Raw genomic sequence first — 17889 nt, 5'->3', positions numbered from 1 at the left:
ATAATAAAAAAAAAAAAAACCCACACCAATTGAAATGGACTAAAGGACATGCTCGCTTCATTCTCGAGCTTCGACTCAAAGTAAAAGTGACAATGAGACATCAGTAAGACTTAAATTAACCCCAGAAATGTGCCCTAACCCAACTAATCAGCTGGCCACAAAAACACATTAGCAGTGAGTCACAATTCTGACCCAAAATAAAAAGTCAACATTAATCAAGTATAAAAATCAAGAAGAAGTGATTTGGTACGTTGCTGGCTGTGAAAAGACGAGACGTGGGCTATAACATAAGGAACACTTGGTCGATCAGGCCTCCGGTTGTAGTAGCCATAGGATTTTGGCACAGAGCAGTTTAAGAACAATGGCTCCACCTGCTGGTGCGGAAGCTGAAATGCACGTATGGCAGGCCGACACAGAGAGGACGTCTTACGGAATCGAGTACATAAATAGGGTTTTAGCATGCGCAAAACCACATGGCTCACGGAAACGTTCATGGTTTGGATTTGAACATGCTAAAATGTTATGCACATAAGAGCATCAAATAAACCTCACCACAGTCTTAACATTCATTACATAACACAAATGTAAACTTTGACAAACATTAAATTAAAAAAAAAAATGAACTAAAAATTCCAAATAAAAAACACCCATATTGCACAAGTTATACTAAAAATTATTCCGAGTACAGCCTGGCTGTGTTGAAAAGTTTAGTGTGCACCACAAACAGAAACCCAACTTTAACTTCTACCAAACATAAAAAGCTACAGCCACCAGACAACACAAAAAAGGTGGAGGAGGAAGGGTCAAATAAAAAAAAAAATTAAAAATTAAAAAAGGTGAACAGTGATTACATATAAACAAACAAGTACATCCAAACAGCCAGTCAGTCACGTTAGATGCAAACGCTGTGACCTGGAGATCAAAACCACATGCGCCAGAGAGCGGGGAGAGGGTTTCGCGGCCACCTAGGAAGGAACGAAGTGCTACCTTTGAGCCGTGGCAGAAGTGCAGGCTCTATCTGCTAAGGCTGGAGGGTGCTGTGTCCCTCCTGCGGCGGCGCCAGGTGTTGCGGTTGTGCTGTGGAGGAAGAGCTCGGGGTCCAGGCATTACTCCAGGCTCGAAGTTGCTGGCGTGCGGCGGCCCCTTCAGTCCGAACCTCTGGCCGTTATTAAACTGCAGGTGGTAGGGGAAAAAAAAAAAAAAAGCTCTATTAATGCACACAAGCACAGGACCCTCTTCAGCAAGTATCCCTTCACAAGCTTGAACTAATCATCTATTTGAAACATTTAAATCACATCAACTCACACATTAACAACTTTTGTTCTTCGATCAGCAAGATCAAAGACTAAATAAATAAATAAATAAATAAATAAATAAATAAATAAATAAATAAATAAATTCCTTGCCTCTGGCAATAAATTAGGGCTGAATATGGATAGAACAGAAGCTTGGTTGTATTCATTAGCCCATAGATAGGCTAGGCCAACAGTCAGGACTAGGTGACACTACATGGATTCCCAATGAGTGTGCGATGTATTTGCTTAATGCATGCAGGCTACTGCAATGAGAGAATACTGATAAACAATACAAAATTATAAATTGTCAAACCAATAACTCTGCACTACAGAATACTACATTCGTAGTACAACAAAAACCATCAAACTCTAGTTTTAGGCCAGAATACCTGAAGGTAGCTGCATATTACATTACTGAAAACACCTAAAATTTTTTTTAAAAATTTTCACAAGGTTTTGCTAACTGATGTATAAGCCAGCTTTCGATTAAGGTCATTCTACAGCAGTGTACATGAAAAGCCTGATAAACACCCAAAAGAAACATTACATCGAGCTCGTCACACTAACTGATTCATTTCTTTAATAATAACAGCCAGCAACAAAAGCAAAGCACTAATAAAGAGCCATTCCAGCCAGCTAAGTGACATTAAGGCAACACCTAAAGCAGGAGAGGCCTCCTTACCTTGGCAAAGTGCTGGTGGTGAGGGCCCGAAAGGGGGCTGAGGTAGACAGGGGAGGCCACTGGAGTGGGCAGCCGGTATCCAGCACTAAACGGAACACACCTGTCCACACACGCTGGTCTCCCTGGCAAAAGTGGGGGAACCACCACATTGGGAGGGAGCGATTTTCGCAGCTGAGAGAGACAGAGAGAGACCGAGAAATTATAAAGTCAAGGAAAATTGCATAAACCGAAACAAAATGAAGCAGTGAGTAGCTAGCGCCAGGCTTTACACGCATACAAACTGAAAATGAGCAGCTACCGCTGCTTGTTGAGAGCTCTTGACAATTGAGGTTTCAAAGCCATAAGCAATTTACACCATCACTTTGAGACTAAACATCATGTACAAACTTTAATATAGTCATCTTCATTATCTCTTGAAATGAACTATTCTTGACAGGACTGTACAGCCAAAGTGGGGCAGGGGCACCTAAAGGAACTCCCCCAAGAACTCTCCTCTTCTGCCCTTAATTTAGGTTTGCACCCTAGATCTACACCTAAGCAGCACAGCTCTTCAGAGGTGAAAGTAGATTTCAGGTAAAAGTTTGTTACTATGTTAATAAAGCAAGATGCTATTCAGCTGGACAGAATTAGGATCATAGTGAGATAGTGCTGTCCCCAGTCATTGCTGTGAAAGTCCAGCAGTCCTACCTGTCCCTTGGATGAGGAAACCGTTTCAGAAGGATTTGCCCCGTTTTGTGTCCTCTGCTGCATGCTGGGCAATGTGGATTCTTGGAAAGCTTGAGGCTGCTTGGTTCCACATGGAACAGAGTCAGAGTCCTGGAAAAATGAGGGAAAACACTCCATCTCTCTTCATGGCTCTTGACACCAATGTGAGCAGTCAGAGCAGAAAGCATCTGAACTTAAAACCCGAACTAAGCAATACCGCTCTTACATGATCGTTTTTAGATGTATGATCAGCCAAGATCGGAATCAGCTCATTTTTCCTTTCGATCCACGCAATCAGTCTGTTTATTTTTATTGCAATTGTACTAGATAAATAAAGTGAGCTAGGCACATGCACTAGCGCTGTATTTAAAAATGCACCTGTACCAAAATATTATAACGTAGTTTATGCATAATCTGCCTCTCAAGTATGAACCGTGTACAATGTGTCCGAGACACATTCAGAAATAGACAGGGACGCGTATGACCACATAACCTTTGTAGTATGAAGTAGGCCTGGGTGATACCTAAAATAATCAGCACAATATTTTATAATTAAAAAAAAAAAATTATATTGCTTATCGATAATGTTGCAACAGCCCTTAAATTTATACGAACAGGGAGTCGTATGGAAACTTTTGTCTTACAATAAATGCAGCAAGAGGCTGACAAATATGGGTTGTCCCTTTCCTCCAGCCACGAAATATCACGTGGTCAATGGAGATGCATGACACATGGAAATGCCAGGTGTGAATGGATACATGTCTCGCTGTCCACATTTAAATAGAAGATTGAATGAATGAAAGAATGAAAGACAAGAACCATTACACAAAATGACAGCAAAACAGTATTAAGGAAAATTGTTTGTGGTCAATCTATTTGCTTTCCATGGATCACGTGACTAACTCTCTTCCTCGTGACTTTGAGCAGCAATGGTCTACTATATAACAAATTGAAGTTAGTGGGTACTCTGACCCACTAATATAACAAAGTTTACACATTTTGTATCTTTTTAAACTTGCTGGTATCTTGTGTTTCATAAGCAGTTTCATTGCATTTCTAGTGAATGTTACCAAAAACAGGACTTCAGAACAATGAGATCAAAAAGAAACACAAAAGAACTCTGCACACTTACAATGTCACTTCCTGACAAGGAGCAAACAGAGGAAGAAGAGGACGAGGATGACGGCGAGGAGTGCTGCTGAGGGCTGGACAGAGACATGATGGAATCAGCACTCTGAGGAGATGATGAGTCTCTCTGCTGCTCCTCTGAATCACCTCCGAGCTGAGCAACTGTTCAACACAGTTAAAACAGTGATTTAAACACAAAGCCATTTCAGAGAGTCAGTAATTCTGGTGAAATGCAAAAAGAGAAAGTCAAATGAACTGTTCAATCTTTTTTTTCCCTTCTCTTTACTTTTTTTACTTTAACTTATCCAATTAACTTAAAAACAACCAAAAAGGAGATGGTTGTGACTTCCATTCTGAAATGTGTTTGCTGTAAGTCGATTTTATAAAAACTGAACTCACGACCGTGGTTTATTTTGGTATTGTGTCCATTTGCCCATTTCTTGATAATCCGCTCCCTGTAGTCAATCACCTCCTGGGTCAGTCTGATTATCCGGCCTAGTGTGCTAAAGGAAAAAATAAAGATCATTAAAGACCATTCAACACAACTACTGAATTTCTATCCACATCAGAGAGGAAACTACCATCTTCAGTTTGTATTCACTTGAATGTTGAGATGAAAAGGACACAAAAAAGCCAACACAGGATAACATTTCCAAATATATAATAATAATAATAATAATAATAATAATAATAATAATAATAATAATAATAATACATTGCCAACTTAAAAACAGTGGTGGGCATCTTGAAGCTTGATTCTTGTCTCCTATTTCTACAGATAACAGCATGCTCAAGTACTTGACTAACCAGTGTGTAAATACTTCATACAAATTTCTTCATTTTGATTTACTATATGAAATTTACGACAAAATTAAACTGCTAACAACTACGCTAATGTATATTTGTGTGGAGATCAGTACAGCTGATTTATTGCCACACAAAGAAATAACATCAAAACAGTTTTAATTATTTGGTAAAACATTTACCTCTTTTTATGTACTTCATAGATTCTTATTTACTTTTCACTCAAGTACATTTTTAGCTTCATAATTACGTTTTTAATCAAGATTTTGATACAGTTCCCATACTCTGATTTTCTGTACTTCTTTTTACTCCTGTATACAGTCCCTGACAGAAGTTCTGTCGCTTATCCATATTGTGGAAACAAAAGCTTATAACCTGACTAAATTCATCCATTGGTTTTAGAAATGACTCCTATGAAAGCTGAAACCCTCCCAAATGAGGTTTAATTTATGAAAATAAATTTGCTTCACTGCAGAAATATTGATCATTTAATGAGCACAGAAAGGTCAGATTTTGGCAAGACAAAAAGTTGTTGCCCACAGAAAGAAATGTGAAAATCAAAAAATAATTTACTACAAATACAAAAGATATTTTTATCACATTGGTGAATGACGTTGTGGTGCTATTAGAGCCATATTTGATAAAAAGGCCTGCATCCATGCGGTTCGACGATGATTCATACAATTTATTGATGAAGTCATCAGGAATAGCAAAGAATGCAGTCTTACATGCCTCCCAGAGTTCAAGATTCTTTGGTTTTGTCTTCCAAGCTTCTTTCATCCTACCCCAAACATGCTCAATGATGTTAATGTCTGGTGACTGGGCTGGCCAGTACTGGAGCACCTTTATCTTCTTTGCCTTGAGGAACTTTGATGTAGAGATGGATGTATGAGATGGAGACCATCCTGCTGCAAAATTTGACCCCTTTTATGATTGGGAATGTAAGAGGTAGCTAATATGTCTTGATATTTTAGGCTATTGATATTGCCTTCCACCTTGCAAAGGTTTCGCACAGCCCCATACAATGTAACCCCAGACCATGATCTTTCCACCACCAAACTTAACTGTTTTCTGGGTGAATCTTGGATCCATACGGGCTCCAGTAGGTCTCCTGCAGTATTTGCGGGGGCTGTGGTGTAATTCAACTGAAGATTCATCTGAGAAATCTTCTGCCACTTTTCCAGCGTCCATACGTTTAGCAGGCTGTGGGCCTTGGCAAATGCCACACAGTTTTTTTTTTAATTGCCTTTTGTTTAGTGCTGGCTTCTGGGCACTGATTCAACCATGAAGGCCATTTCGAGTTCTGTTCTAGTTGACACAAGGACTTGAGGTGACCAGGCTGAGAGGGGCTGGCTTTGGATTTTCTAACCAACAAACGTTCCTCCTGAGCAGTTGTCTTGTGGGGTCTACTGGACCTGGGCTTGTCAAAAATATCTCCAGTCTCTTCAAATCTTTTTTTTAATTCTTTGTACTCGACGCTGAGGCACATTGAAAGGTGCCAGCCACCTCTGCAGTGGATCTGGTCTTCAGCCTCTTGATAATCAAGGCTTTGGTCGCAGGGTGGATCTTTGGCATGTTGTCAGAGGTCAAGCTGCAGTTCAAGTGAAGGTCTGGGGTGCTGGGGTTCTTTTTATACATACCCACTAATTAACCGATCAATTCGTGAGCACAGGTGAGGCTGTAAACTAGGATTGGGTGCATTATATGACAAGGCGACAAACCTTGACTTGCCAAAATCTGACCTTTCTGCGTTCATTAAATGATCAATATTTCTGCAGTGAAGCAAATTTATTTTCGTAAATTTCATATGAGTCATTTCTAAAACCAATGGATGAATTTAAAGTCAGGTTATAAGCTTGTTTCCATAACATGGATAAGCGACAGAACTTCTGTCAGGGACTGTATTACAGCATATCAGCCAGACTGTTGTATCCAGGTAAATGACTATTTCACCTTTAACCGTTGGGTTAGAAACTGACCTTTCCATGTCTTTGTTGGGATAGGAGCGGGCCAGGGGAGAGACGGCGTGACTCAGGACAATGTAAGCGTAGTCAAACACCTGCTTAACCTGCATGGCACCGTAAGAGCTGCGACCTACATCATTACCTGAGACAGACACACATAAGAGAACTAACCATCTATTAAGCCCACAACTCTTATCATGCACATAACTACAGCAGACGCTAATGCAGGAATGGAGATTTCTGTTTGACTAAATAGAGATTCATTATAACCATATCAGGGACTCTTAAACAAACACTTCAAAACACACACCTTGTGAGCTTGGGTCCTCGATACACAGCATTGAGGGTCTATATCCATTAGTCATGGCCTTCATCATCTCTTCCTTGGCAAGGTACGCCCCCCCATTCTTCACACGGATACCTGTCTTCAGGTAGTTAAAATTTCTACCATACAACTCAAAGAATTCGATGAGCAAAATGCCTAGATTGATATTAGAGCTCTTGCAGTCGATTCTGGGGTGGAGCTGAAACACAGAACAGTAAGGGGGGGTTGGATTAAGGTCTAAATCAAGTTTTAAAATGAGTTGTCTGCACGTAAAAAGCTGGATGCATAACTGACATGGGAAATTTATTGGTATTGACCGATGTGCTACAAAATAAGTACAATTATATAAAATAAAGCAAAAACAATCAGATATCTGTTTATATCTGACATTTTAAAAATCTGATGATGCATTTATTGTGCTGTGCAAGAGCAGAATATCTAGACTATACAAGGCTACTGCGACCATGTCAGAAGTCATTCATTTTACTGCCTTTGTAACCCTATGAGATCTGGACCCAGTTTTATAATTAAAATCTTATAAATGTTTATGCCTCAGCAGAATTTTCGTTAGCAGCACCAGCCCACAACTCTCAATCAGTTCATACCTGCTCAAAAGCATGCTTTAGCCATTACCAAGATTAAACAATAAAATATTTTATCCAAAAACTGATTTAAATTACAGATTAGTGGTTCCAACCTTTGAGCCACAGTAACCAAGACTGTAAGGTCCCAGAATTCAGCTTTTGACAGTCCCAAAACAAGCAAAAGGCCATTTGGGGAACATGCACAAACATTGATGTTGGGGCAAATATTTTCAGACACTCTTATTAACTGACTGATTGCAAAGTCAGCAAAGCAGCAGCCCCATTTCCAAGTTATTGCTGCGTTGTCTGTCAAACATTTAGGTCAAACCACTAGTGCTAACAGACTAAACCGTTCAGTAGTACAAAAGAAACCTCCGAATGACACAGAAGTACCTCTGATAACATTCTATTATTTAAAAAAAAAAAAAAAAACTGGCGTTACAGTATTTTCAGTGCAGACACGTGTGAAAACTGACGAGACAAATACAGACCAATTTAAATCAAGTTTTCTGAAAACCATGTTTACATTCATTACAACCCAGGAATCTTTTACGTTTGACTGGCTAATAAAGCGATAGGTACTCATGTTTGATAAGGAAGCGGTTTAATCCAAGATAGTGACCCCTTCAAACGAGCCAACACTCAAGTTAAAGCCAAGATAACATTGGAGCTAGTCAGAGCAACTGAGAAGCTGCTGAGGACGACTTTTGTATGAAAGTCTTAAACTTTAATGAAGCAATACAAAGAATGACAAGTGCATTTCTATTTATGTTTACCTTGCAGAGTCCTTGCAGTTAATATGTCTGATTTATCAAGTTAACAGCAGCTAAGCAGCAGAAAAACTGACTTATTTAGGTAACTGATCTGAACGTTTGTCATTACATTTCTTATTATAATGATTAAACTTTCAACTTCAGCAAAATAAATAAATAAATAAATAAATAAATAGTATTTAAAAAAAAAAAAAACCAAATCAGTACTACCTTTCAGATGATCAGGCATTATACATTCCTCACCAACACCTCTTAACCATCTCTTCTAATAATTCTGGCTAATTAGACCATTTAGAGATGGCTGTGACTGGATTGAGAAGCATATTAATATACATCTTGTAAATGGTCAATTGTAGAGCAAATTGCCAGCACTAATTAAAAACAGAAATGTCTTTATCCAGGAAAAAGTATTCGCGGGACAGAGCTCTTGTTAGAGTTAAGAGAAAATGGCAATAGAGAAAACGTTTTGGTTCTTGTTGTTCTTGACTCTTGGCACAGTCAACCACAACTTCCTAGGAAAGCACCCTGAAAATTATACTATAATTTCTGATACAGTTCTAATCTGCTTTTGAACATCTGATAAACATGGAGTTTTTCAGTCTTGCTAAACAGAAGCATGATGTACTCTATGGGATGCCCCAGAGTTCTATAATTGGCCCATTGTTTTCCCTTGTGCACTGAGAGACATGGGGATATGGAGTCAACTTAAAAATTGATAACTGCAACAATTTGCATAATTAATATATTACAAACCATGTTCCTCATGTAAAGGTATTGATGATGTGTCCTTGAGGGCAACAACCTATGTATATGCCACCATTTGATAATGCTCACACAATACATGGAATTGGTTTCCATAGCAGACTATTCAGTTATCCTTAGTTACATTATTTACAGACTGACTCAGTGTCCAGCTACAAATTATTAGCTGAATGGTAATATTTTATACTGAATGGTGGGAGGGGGAAACTGAGGGGGACTTTGCTTGCTGGCACTAAGGGGGGGTATTGGAAATCCACCAATATGTAAAGCAAAGAGTGAAATGTGATTTAAGAAAAAGAAAAAAAAAAGAAAAAGAAAAAAAAAAAAAACCATTAAAGTCTCCAGAACCGCATTCTTTCGCATTAGAAACATTTCACACACTAGACCTTTCCTTTCACTGCAAGATTCCAAGAGACTGGTCCATGTTTGCCAAACTAGGTCATCGCAAGTCATTGCTTACTGTCTATTTACAAACTTGCGCATAATGATGTAGCCAAAGTTTTAACAAGGACCAAAAAAAGGAGTCATCTACATATTTGCATTGCTGTTATCCTTTTGTTGTCTACATCTTCATACTGTTCTCTCAATTTCTCATTTCAGCAGTTTGACCTTTGGTTTGCACCAAGTTGTGTACTAATACAATAGAAGTGATGCATAAACTACATAATGCAGTGTTTGTGTAGTTTTCCAGAACAGAGCTTGTAAGGTAAGAATAGAACATGACTAAAAGTAGGCAAACATCACTTCCAATGTGTTGCATCCCATCTACCATTGAACAGGAGCACAAAACTGTTTGGCTATGAAAACCATTAAAGCCATTCTTTAGCGGTGAAATTTGATTTAGTTTCTCAGCAAGGCAGTCAAAGTGCCACAGATGGATATTTGCCCCAGATGGTATATAGGAGGAGACCTGTCACCGATTGGAACCTGAATGAAAACGCTTGTAAGTTTGTGTGTTACTGAGCCAAAACGATGAGATTTTATCGCAGGTTTTAAATACGTTTTTAAAACTATTTAGATTTCAGTTTTGTTTTTTTGAGTGGACAGACTTCTCTATATGGACTTTGTATTTGCTTACAACTGCATGCAGTTGAGATTCACCAGGATTTTTTTTCCCCCTCCCTCACCTGTAAGAAGCTGATGGCCATTAAAATGAGGCAGTAGGAACTGATGCCTCCAGTGAACACTTCATTTAGATCTCTCTGCAGTAGGAACTGCTTCAAAACAAAGATCAGGTATGGCAGCACTGAGTATTTCTGAGAGACAGAGACAGAGACAGAGAGAGAGAGAACAAAAATTCATCAGATGCATTTTTTGAATTCTAAAAAAGTGACTTTGCTTCATAATCAGTACTCCCAAAGGCTGCAAGAGGAATTAGGTTTTTCAATGAAACAAAAAGCTTACTAAGCATCACCAGCTAAAAACAGGACACGGCATCTTCTATATAAAAGATATCATAATATATACAATTATAATTTAATATAAACAATTTCTCAGTATATCATTCAGCAGACAACTCTACTGCACTGAAGTTACTATTCCGGACTGAAAATAAAAACTTACCTTCAGGTTTTCCTTAATAAAGCATGCAGCTTTGACTCCACTCTCTACATTAAAGCTGATGTCCACTTTCACCTCCGTTTTTGTGTCAGTGAGTTTAATTATAGGAACCTGCGGAGAACACCCATCCATTATTTTTACAATGGGACTGTGTTGTACTGTTATGGTAACCTGTCATATGTAGTAGACTTTCAATTTTCACAGACAATAAGCTTGATGTGGTTCCCTGTACATAGAAAAAGAACAGAAGTGCTGAAGCAACTGGTCACTGGCTTCTATTATTAGTGTGTTGAGTAACTGGGATTTCTGTTCTTTTACTAAGTACAAAGACATACACCGCAATTAGGTAAACACAACAAATCAAAGCTTTTGGCCCAAGTGTGTAGCTTTCTGAAGTATTTTAAATTCGGAAGACTTACTGTAGCTTTATCCAGTATTTTGATGGAGAAAGGCTCGACAAAGTCCTGCTGCCTCAAGGCCTGGTCAAGCTGCTGTAGAGGAGGCCGCTCCCACTTCCCAAACACCACCAGGTCAATGTCACTGTCAGATCAAAGAAAGAGGTGATTACTAATAACTGTTTATTAAACAACATACATATAAATTAACAAGATTTTAAATGAGATTCAGTTCATCACCTTGTTGGGAGATATAGTCCATAACTGAAGCTGCCATAAATACGTACCTGAATAAAAAAATTAAACTGTACATTAGATTTTAAAGAGTCATTCATTTGACAGCTAACAGATCTGAACATCTGAAATCCGACAAGGGCATCATTTTGGCTAGAAAACTTAGAAAGTGAGTGATGTTAAAGAATACCACGACCGCTCCTACTACCTTGTGGTTGTAGTTCTACAGCAATAGCTATGCTACCAGCTATCTAAATCACAGACTGCTTGTGCAAGCATCACCACAAACCCTCCACCTCATTAAATACAGGACAGGATGAAAAACTACCACATGATGCATCCTTTTGGAAGAAAAGCTGAAGTGCATGTGGCTGTAAGACAACACACTGGCAAATGCTGAAATGGAGCATTTTCTCTTGCGCTTGTCAACTTCAACCTCCAATGCTTTTCACTTTGGCTCAGAGAGGCCTACAAAACCACTGCAAAGCCACATCGAGTGGTGCCATAATACTGCACTTTTCTGATATATATTCAGTACAACTTGAGGAACAACTGAAATTAATCTGATCATGCTTCAACTACTCAAACACTACCCCACAGAAAGAAATCCAGTCCTGTAACAGATCTATACTAAAGTGCCTTGCTCTCACTGCGTTTTTAGCTTATAGCTGTATAAGCTTAAATGTTTTTTTTTTTCCTTCCAGAACCAAACCACCCTTTTCCTGCCAATATTAGCCCAATACTCTTGCTACTGTATGCCATCTCTATCAGATGATCTAGCTTCAAGAGGCTTGAAGTGGCAAGGCTAAAGGCTCACCAACTGTAAGAAAACCCCAAGTTCTCCTTCTGTAATTATCAGAGATAGCACTCAGTATCAACAGAGAAAAGTGAAGCAAGCCAATAGAGACTATTAAAAGATCTGACCTAAAACCTTTTTTACGTGCAAGTAAGAAAACCCGAGTACTAGCATTAGCATCATTTGATATGAAAAAATGAATAAAAGTAATTATTTTTATCTGTACCAAACTTAAAATCTATTGCAAGCCATCTGAAAAGAAGGTTCAAATTGCAGCTCCCACAAAAGTTACTGAAGCTTGGTACACAACGGACATACTGCATCAGCTTCCAGAGCACATAATCTCAGGCCCAAGCAGTGTTACCCACGTTAGCTGTAGGCCACAGGCTTTTTATCACAGTCTCAACACGGTTCACCACATCTCTCCTCATTGCCTCTTCCTCCGGCCGCGGGGACATGAAGTGGTAGAAGTCCACTATCTCTTCATGGAGCCTAGAGGAAAATGAACAGGACAGAGGCAGGTGAACAGGAGCACTGAGCCCACCCAGCCTGGCAAAAAGGCACAGATCAGGAGGAGATGCTCTTCACAAATCACTAAAGGTGAAAAGCAGAAATTAAAACTTCAGCACCCTGAAGGAACGGTGGAGGAACCTCCAACAGTACCAATATTTTAACGACAAAGCACAACACGGGCATGGATAGCCCCACGTAGGTTTCACTGCAAGGTGGCTTTCTTGATCCTGAATTGCAGGTAGAAGCATTTTGCATTGGCTGAAATAATGAAGGGTTAAAGGGAAAGTTAAGCTAAAGCATTAAGGCTGCATCTGGTGACCAGTGAAGAGCTCAGACTGATTAAACGTGCGCTTCCAGCAGCAGTGTGTCAAAACTCGGACTTAGTATCTCAAATTAACTTTCTCCACATCTCAGTATCTCGACATGTCTTGTGTTTTTAACAACTTGACTTACTTAAAAGTCAAGAATTACTTAAGACTTAACTCGTTATTTTGGTATAGTTTCATCTTAGTATGTTGAGGTTTTGATTCAAGTCATTATTTCGAGATACTGAGTCCAAATTTTGCCATGCTGCCATAACCAGAAAAGGAAAGAGAAAAAACCAACACGACATGTTGGGTGTTGCTGCTCTATCCGGCGGGACTGGACTTCCACGGCGACCTACAGGGTCTGGTGGTGGCGAGGGGGGTCAGAGACCGAGCTCACCCGTTAATACTGGGGCTGTATCGTCTCGTCTTCCACGGTGTCCCTGAACAGAAGTGGTTGGCGTTGGAGCTGGAGAGCAGGTAGGTGATGCCGTAGGTGCTGGCTTTGTTGTCGCTCTTCTTTCTGGCCTGGTGGTGGTTCTGCTGGAGGTCTTTCGAGGGGACGTGCCGGTGGAAGTGTGGTTGCAGAGATGTGTGGGGATGGAGCTGCTGCTGCTGCTGGTGGCGACGGTGATGCAGGTAGTTGTTAATGTTGTGCAAATGCTCGACGAAATCGAAATGAAGTTTGGCTAAAGTTCCAGAGGAGTCCGACTTGGGACTGTCCGTTTCCGAGTCGGCGGACTCGGTCGGGGACAGAGAGCCGTCCTTCTGGGGAGCCTTTATCGCGCCGTTGGCCAGCTCGATCACGCCGCAGGAGTCCACCATCGGGCAGAAGCCGGAGGAGACGGCGCTGCCGTTAGCGAGGTGATGGTGGCCGGAGAAGCACGGTACCGGCGGAACCACGCCGGGGCTGTTCTTCGAAAAACTAGACGCCATGGTGGGTGAGCCGGCCCGGTTCGTCCCGGTCCGGAAGCCCTGCGAGGTTTCCCACACCCGCATCCACAGAGCGTTAGCAGGTCCCTTCTGCTCGGGCTGGATCCAGGTGAGCCTCGGGTCCATCAGAGCGAACGGCTCCGAAAGAGAGAGGAAAACGCACACAAACAAAACGACCCAGACACTGGAAAAACACTCGCCTGGGGGATAAAAGCCGACGCCTGGGGGAGTTTCAGGAACCGCGAAGAGGTTTAAAAAGCGCCGAGCAGAAGCGGGGCTAAGAGTCCGGAGTAGCCGCTAGCCGAGCTGTGCTAGCGGGTTACAGCGCTGAATGGCTCCGCTCCGTTAGCACTCCAATATGGCGCAAGAAGAGTGTGTAAGAGTGAGTGTGTGCTTCTCCGTGTGTGTGTATGTGAGAAAGAGGGGGTCTGGAGCCCGTTGTGCGCATGTGTGGGATTTTTAAACTCTTTCTCGAACACACCCACAACACTGAGACCTTCCCATGCAGACAGTCGGAGGACCCAGCCCGGCGGAAAAGACCGAGCTTCGATCTCACGATCTGATCATCAGACTGCAGATCTGAGGGTGGGCTCACCGCCTAGACCTCCACTTATGACACGAAAGCCTCGTTTATAAAGGGTTTATGTGAGGGTTTCCACAGGGCTGTCATGAGTCTAACGTTTCCTCTCAGAATCGCTCTTACAGTGATCCGTAACAGGCTTGTACAGTGGCGTACGGACAAAACTAGGCCCCAGTTCAAAATATGAACGCCCACCAGAAACACTGTCAAAAAACTATATACATACACACATATATATATGTGTGTGTGTGTGTGTGTGTGTGTGTGTAAACACTATCAAAAATACAGTAAGACAGTGTAATGTATACTCCAAACTAGAGGAAAACATCTTTCTTAAGATTGTCTCAAACAAATCAAATCAAGCTTCAGAATAGAATAATATAGAGAAATATAAAACATAAAAATAAGGGGATTTATATAATAAAGTACAAGGACAGGTGTATATAAAGTGCAAATGTGTGCATATGTGCATAAATGAATAAATATGCTACTCATAAATAAAGCAGATCTCAGTCATGTATTAATGAAAGATCACTGATCTGCACTCTTCCCCCTAAAGCCAAATTTCATAAACAGGAGAAAATGGCTTAAGTCTCACTCTGATTTCAGTCAGGACTTCACCATGTTTAGAACACGAGATTAAGTGGAGATCTCATTTACAATACTTGTTTCCTCTGAAAAGTCATGCGCCACCTACCAGTATCGAAATGTTCATGTTAGACATACATGATAAATAATGAATATATCACATTGCAGGTTGTTAAGAATCCATGGGTGACATGGTTTCTCTATAAGAACGGTCCATGTAGTGTTGATGGAAGGTAACTGGTTAGATCTTTCAGTGATTCATGGGTGTATCCAACTGCTGTGGTTATTAAGAAAATCTTTGTGTGGATGTACAGTTTTGTCAGTATCTCTATGAGGGGCCCAAGAAAGGTTTTATTTTGTAATAATTTATAGAAAATGTAATCTGTTTTTATCACCATTACAGTGCACAAAGCTCATTTTGGCCTGCACATTAGCATGTTAAAGTCTATTTCATTGTTTGTCTAAGTCTGGAAAAAAGGCTGCTTGTTAAAAGTAAAAGTGCAAAAGTACCTTTTAGAAATACTTCACAAAGGTAAAAGTCCTGCAAGTTACTGCAAGCAGTACTGAGTAGACTGAGTAGTACATGACCACAGACATAAATGTCAACTTCATATGTAGCTGGATGATGTGCAGTTGTTCTCAAGTAATTTTATCAGAAGTATTTGTACTTATAGTCCTTTTAGTACTTCTGTACTTTTACTGAAGGCCAGACCTCTGTGCAGGCCACTCTTCCTCACCAAACCATTTATGCACCTTGTTTTGTCCATGGGGACACATTGATACTGAAATATGAAAGGTCTGTCTAATGCTGGGAGATATTCAGTGTGAAATAAATGTTTTCTCTTTGATCTGTGTGCAGTTTGTTGGCACCCTTGGAAATTCTTATGAGTGGGAAGTAAATTCCCATTCAGATTTTATATTTTAAAATTTACTTGAGTGATTAGGAACCCTTAAATAGTCAGCCAGGACTTCGTTTCACTAGGGTATATATATATATATGAGATGAAACACAAGCAGAATTCCCTCCATCCGTCATAATCCGTTGCTATGAGAAAGATCAAAGAAAACAGCAATAATGTGACAAAAACTTGTTGAACTGCACAAATCAGCAAATGGCTACAAGAAAATAGCTAAGCAGTTGAAAATGCCCAATTTGACTATCATGGCAATAATTAGGAAGCTTAAAACAATTGAAGATGTTATGAATCTGCCAGGAAGAAGACATATTTATACTGACCCCAGTACAGTGAAGAGGATGGTCTGAGTGCACAAAGACTCCCTAACAATCACAGATGGGTAATTGCAGACAGTAGTCAGGTCTTGGGGTCAGAACATCTCCCCAAACACAAACATCACTTGTTTCTTGGGGTGTTGCCAGTAGGAAGCCTCTGCCGTCAGGACTCAAGTGCCTAAAATTCGCCAAATGTTACTGGAACTTTCAGTGGGACCATGTCCTATAGCCACGTAAAAAGTACCTCATTCCCACTGTGAAGTAAGGTGGTGGATCTGCAAGTACCAACACAAATAAAATCAAAACCTGAATGCCTCAGCCAGGAAGCTTAAACCAGGCCATAGTTTGGATCTTCCAGCAGGACAATGATCCAAGTTAAAATGTACAATGAGTGTAGATACAATGAGGTGTACTTAGTAAAGTGGCCAGACAGCGTAGTTATATTGATTTTTAGGATGAGTGATTATTTTAAGCAGTATATTTAGCAATATACGTAATATTTATACCCTCAATAATGCTCATAAACAGTGAAGTCTCTATTTCCAAGAAGAGTTTTTAGTTTTTTCACTTTTATTTTCTACAGTTTTCTCTTGGCATCTAGGACCTACCATTTAACCAGTTAATGTCATTTGCTGAGTGCATAGGATTTTTTGAAGGAATTTTTTTAAACTAATCAAAATAAAATTGTATGATAACTTACTGGAAATTTGATTGCGTCTGATTATTGTTTACAGTAAGGTTTCATATGGTGTAATTTTAAGAGAAGCAGAACAAAAGTTTGTAAGGCATTCACTTAGAATGCCACTCGGTAAGCATGTTTTCATTAACTCTATTAATACAAACTTAAATGTTGTCTGACACTGATGTATTTGGAAAATATTGTGATATTGAATTTTATTAGTACTAAATGAATTTTATAGAAATTGTATGACTAGTGCTTGATTTTATGCACTTGTTAGCAAGAGTGTGGCTGAAATAGCCAAATCCATTATTTAGAATGAATCTCTGCTTTGCTCATGTTATTCTGCATCAAGGGATGTTCTGCCTATAGTTGGTGGGTGCCCAAGGGTGGTTTTTTTTCTCCCCTGTAAAGCGACCTTGGGCATGAGAAAGGCGCTATATAAACTGAACTTCTTATTATCATTATTATTAACCAGTCCAACACTATCACAGGGTTCTCACGTAGCAGGATTTCTTGCTTAGCCAGCTAGTGTTAGGCTTAGTTTGATCTAACACAATAGATTTTTAGGATGGTGGATCACTTTTTGCCTAAACCAACAAGGCAAGTTGCTGCACAACTTGGTCCAGGGCAGGTAAAGTTTAAGGGTAGGATTTCAGATCATAAGCAACTCTTGGACCAATCAGGCTGAATTTCCGACCAAGGTGTGCCTTCTCTTTCTCTGGTCCTTTTTGTGTCACCTTTTGGTTTCTTCATAACGAGCGTGGCATCAATTACACGAAAAATATCGCTTTTTTCCTTGAAAAACAAGCCGCTCCATTCCGCCTCATCATTTCAACATTGGCTGTTTGTCACAAACATCACGCTATCCTGGGCTCATGCATGATGGTTAATCACAGCTTGAGTAACTAAGCCTGGGTTAACAGAGAAAATCGTTGATCGCCTTTATAAAACAAACAGCATGTGTTTTATTATGAACGCTGCTTAAGTTGAATGTGCTTGTGCTCTTAAATAATATCTCAATAGGCATCATCTTACTCAAGGACAACGTTA

At 40.0% G+C, this 17889-nt stretch overlaps 1 protein-coding gene across 1 annotated transcript; it reads right to left on the bottom strand.

Moving 5' to 3' along the window:
- LOC108429236 (terminal nucleotidyltransferase 4A-like) lies at positions 1-14858 on the bottom strand. Its single transcript, XM_017700856.2, has 13 exons — positions 13226-14858; positions 12376-12499; positions 11218-11264; positions 11002-11122; positions 10586-10693; positions 10150-10278; positions 6889-7102; positions 6594-6720; positions 4210-4313; positions 3815-3972; positions 2665-2793; positions 1978-2148; positions 1-1173 (listed from the first exon to the last, which is right to left on the bottom strand). Exons 1-13 carry the CDS (start codon positions 13882-13884, stop codon positions 1015-1017), a joined length of 2250 nt encoding a protein of 749 aa, XP_017556345.2. The 5' UTR covers positions 13885-14858; the 3' UTR covers positions 1-1014.
- Between the last annotated feature and the right edge of the window lie 3031 nt (positions 14859-17889).

This window comes from Pygocentrus nattereri, chromosome 3, assembly GCF_015220715.1.
Source record: "Pygocentrus nattereri isolate fPygNat1 chromosome 3, fPygNat1.pri, whole genome shotgun sequence".
NCBI lineage: Eukaryota > Metazoa > Chordata > Actinopteri > Characiformes > Serrasalmidae > Pygocentrus > Pygocentrus nattereri.
The sequence above is the reverse complement of the archived record's forward strand: the minus strand, read 5'-3'. Positions and strand labels throughout refer to the sequence as shown.

Coding starts and splice junctions, on each gene's coding strand:
- LOC108429236 (XM_017700856.2), bottom strand. CDS start 13,884: ATGGACCCGAGGCTCACCTGGATCCAGCCCGAGCAGAAGGGACCTGCT. Junction 10,694..11,001: donor AAATACTGGATAAAGCTACA/GTAAGTCTTCCG, acceptor TGTTCTCCGCAG/GTTCCTATAATTAAACTCAC. Junction 2,794..3,814: donor CCTTGTCAGGAAGTGACATT/GTAAGTGTGCAG, acceptor TCATTTTTCCAG/GACTCTGACTCTGTTCCATG.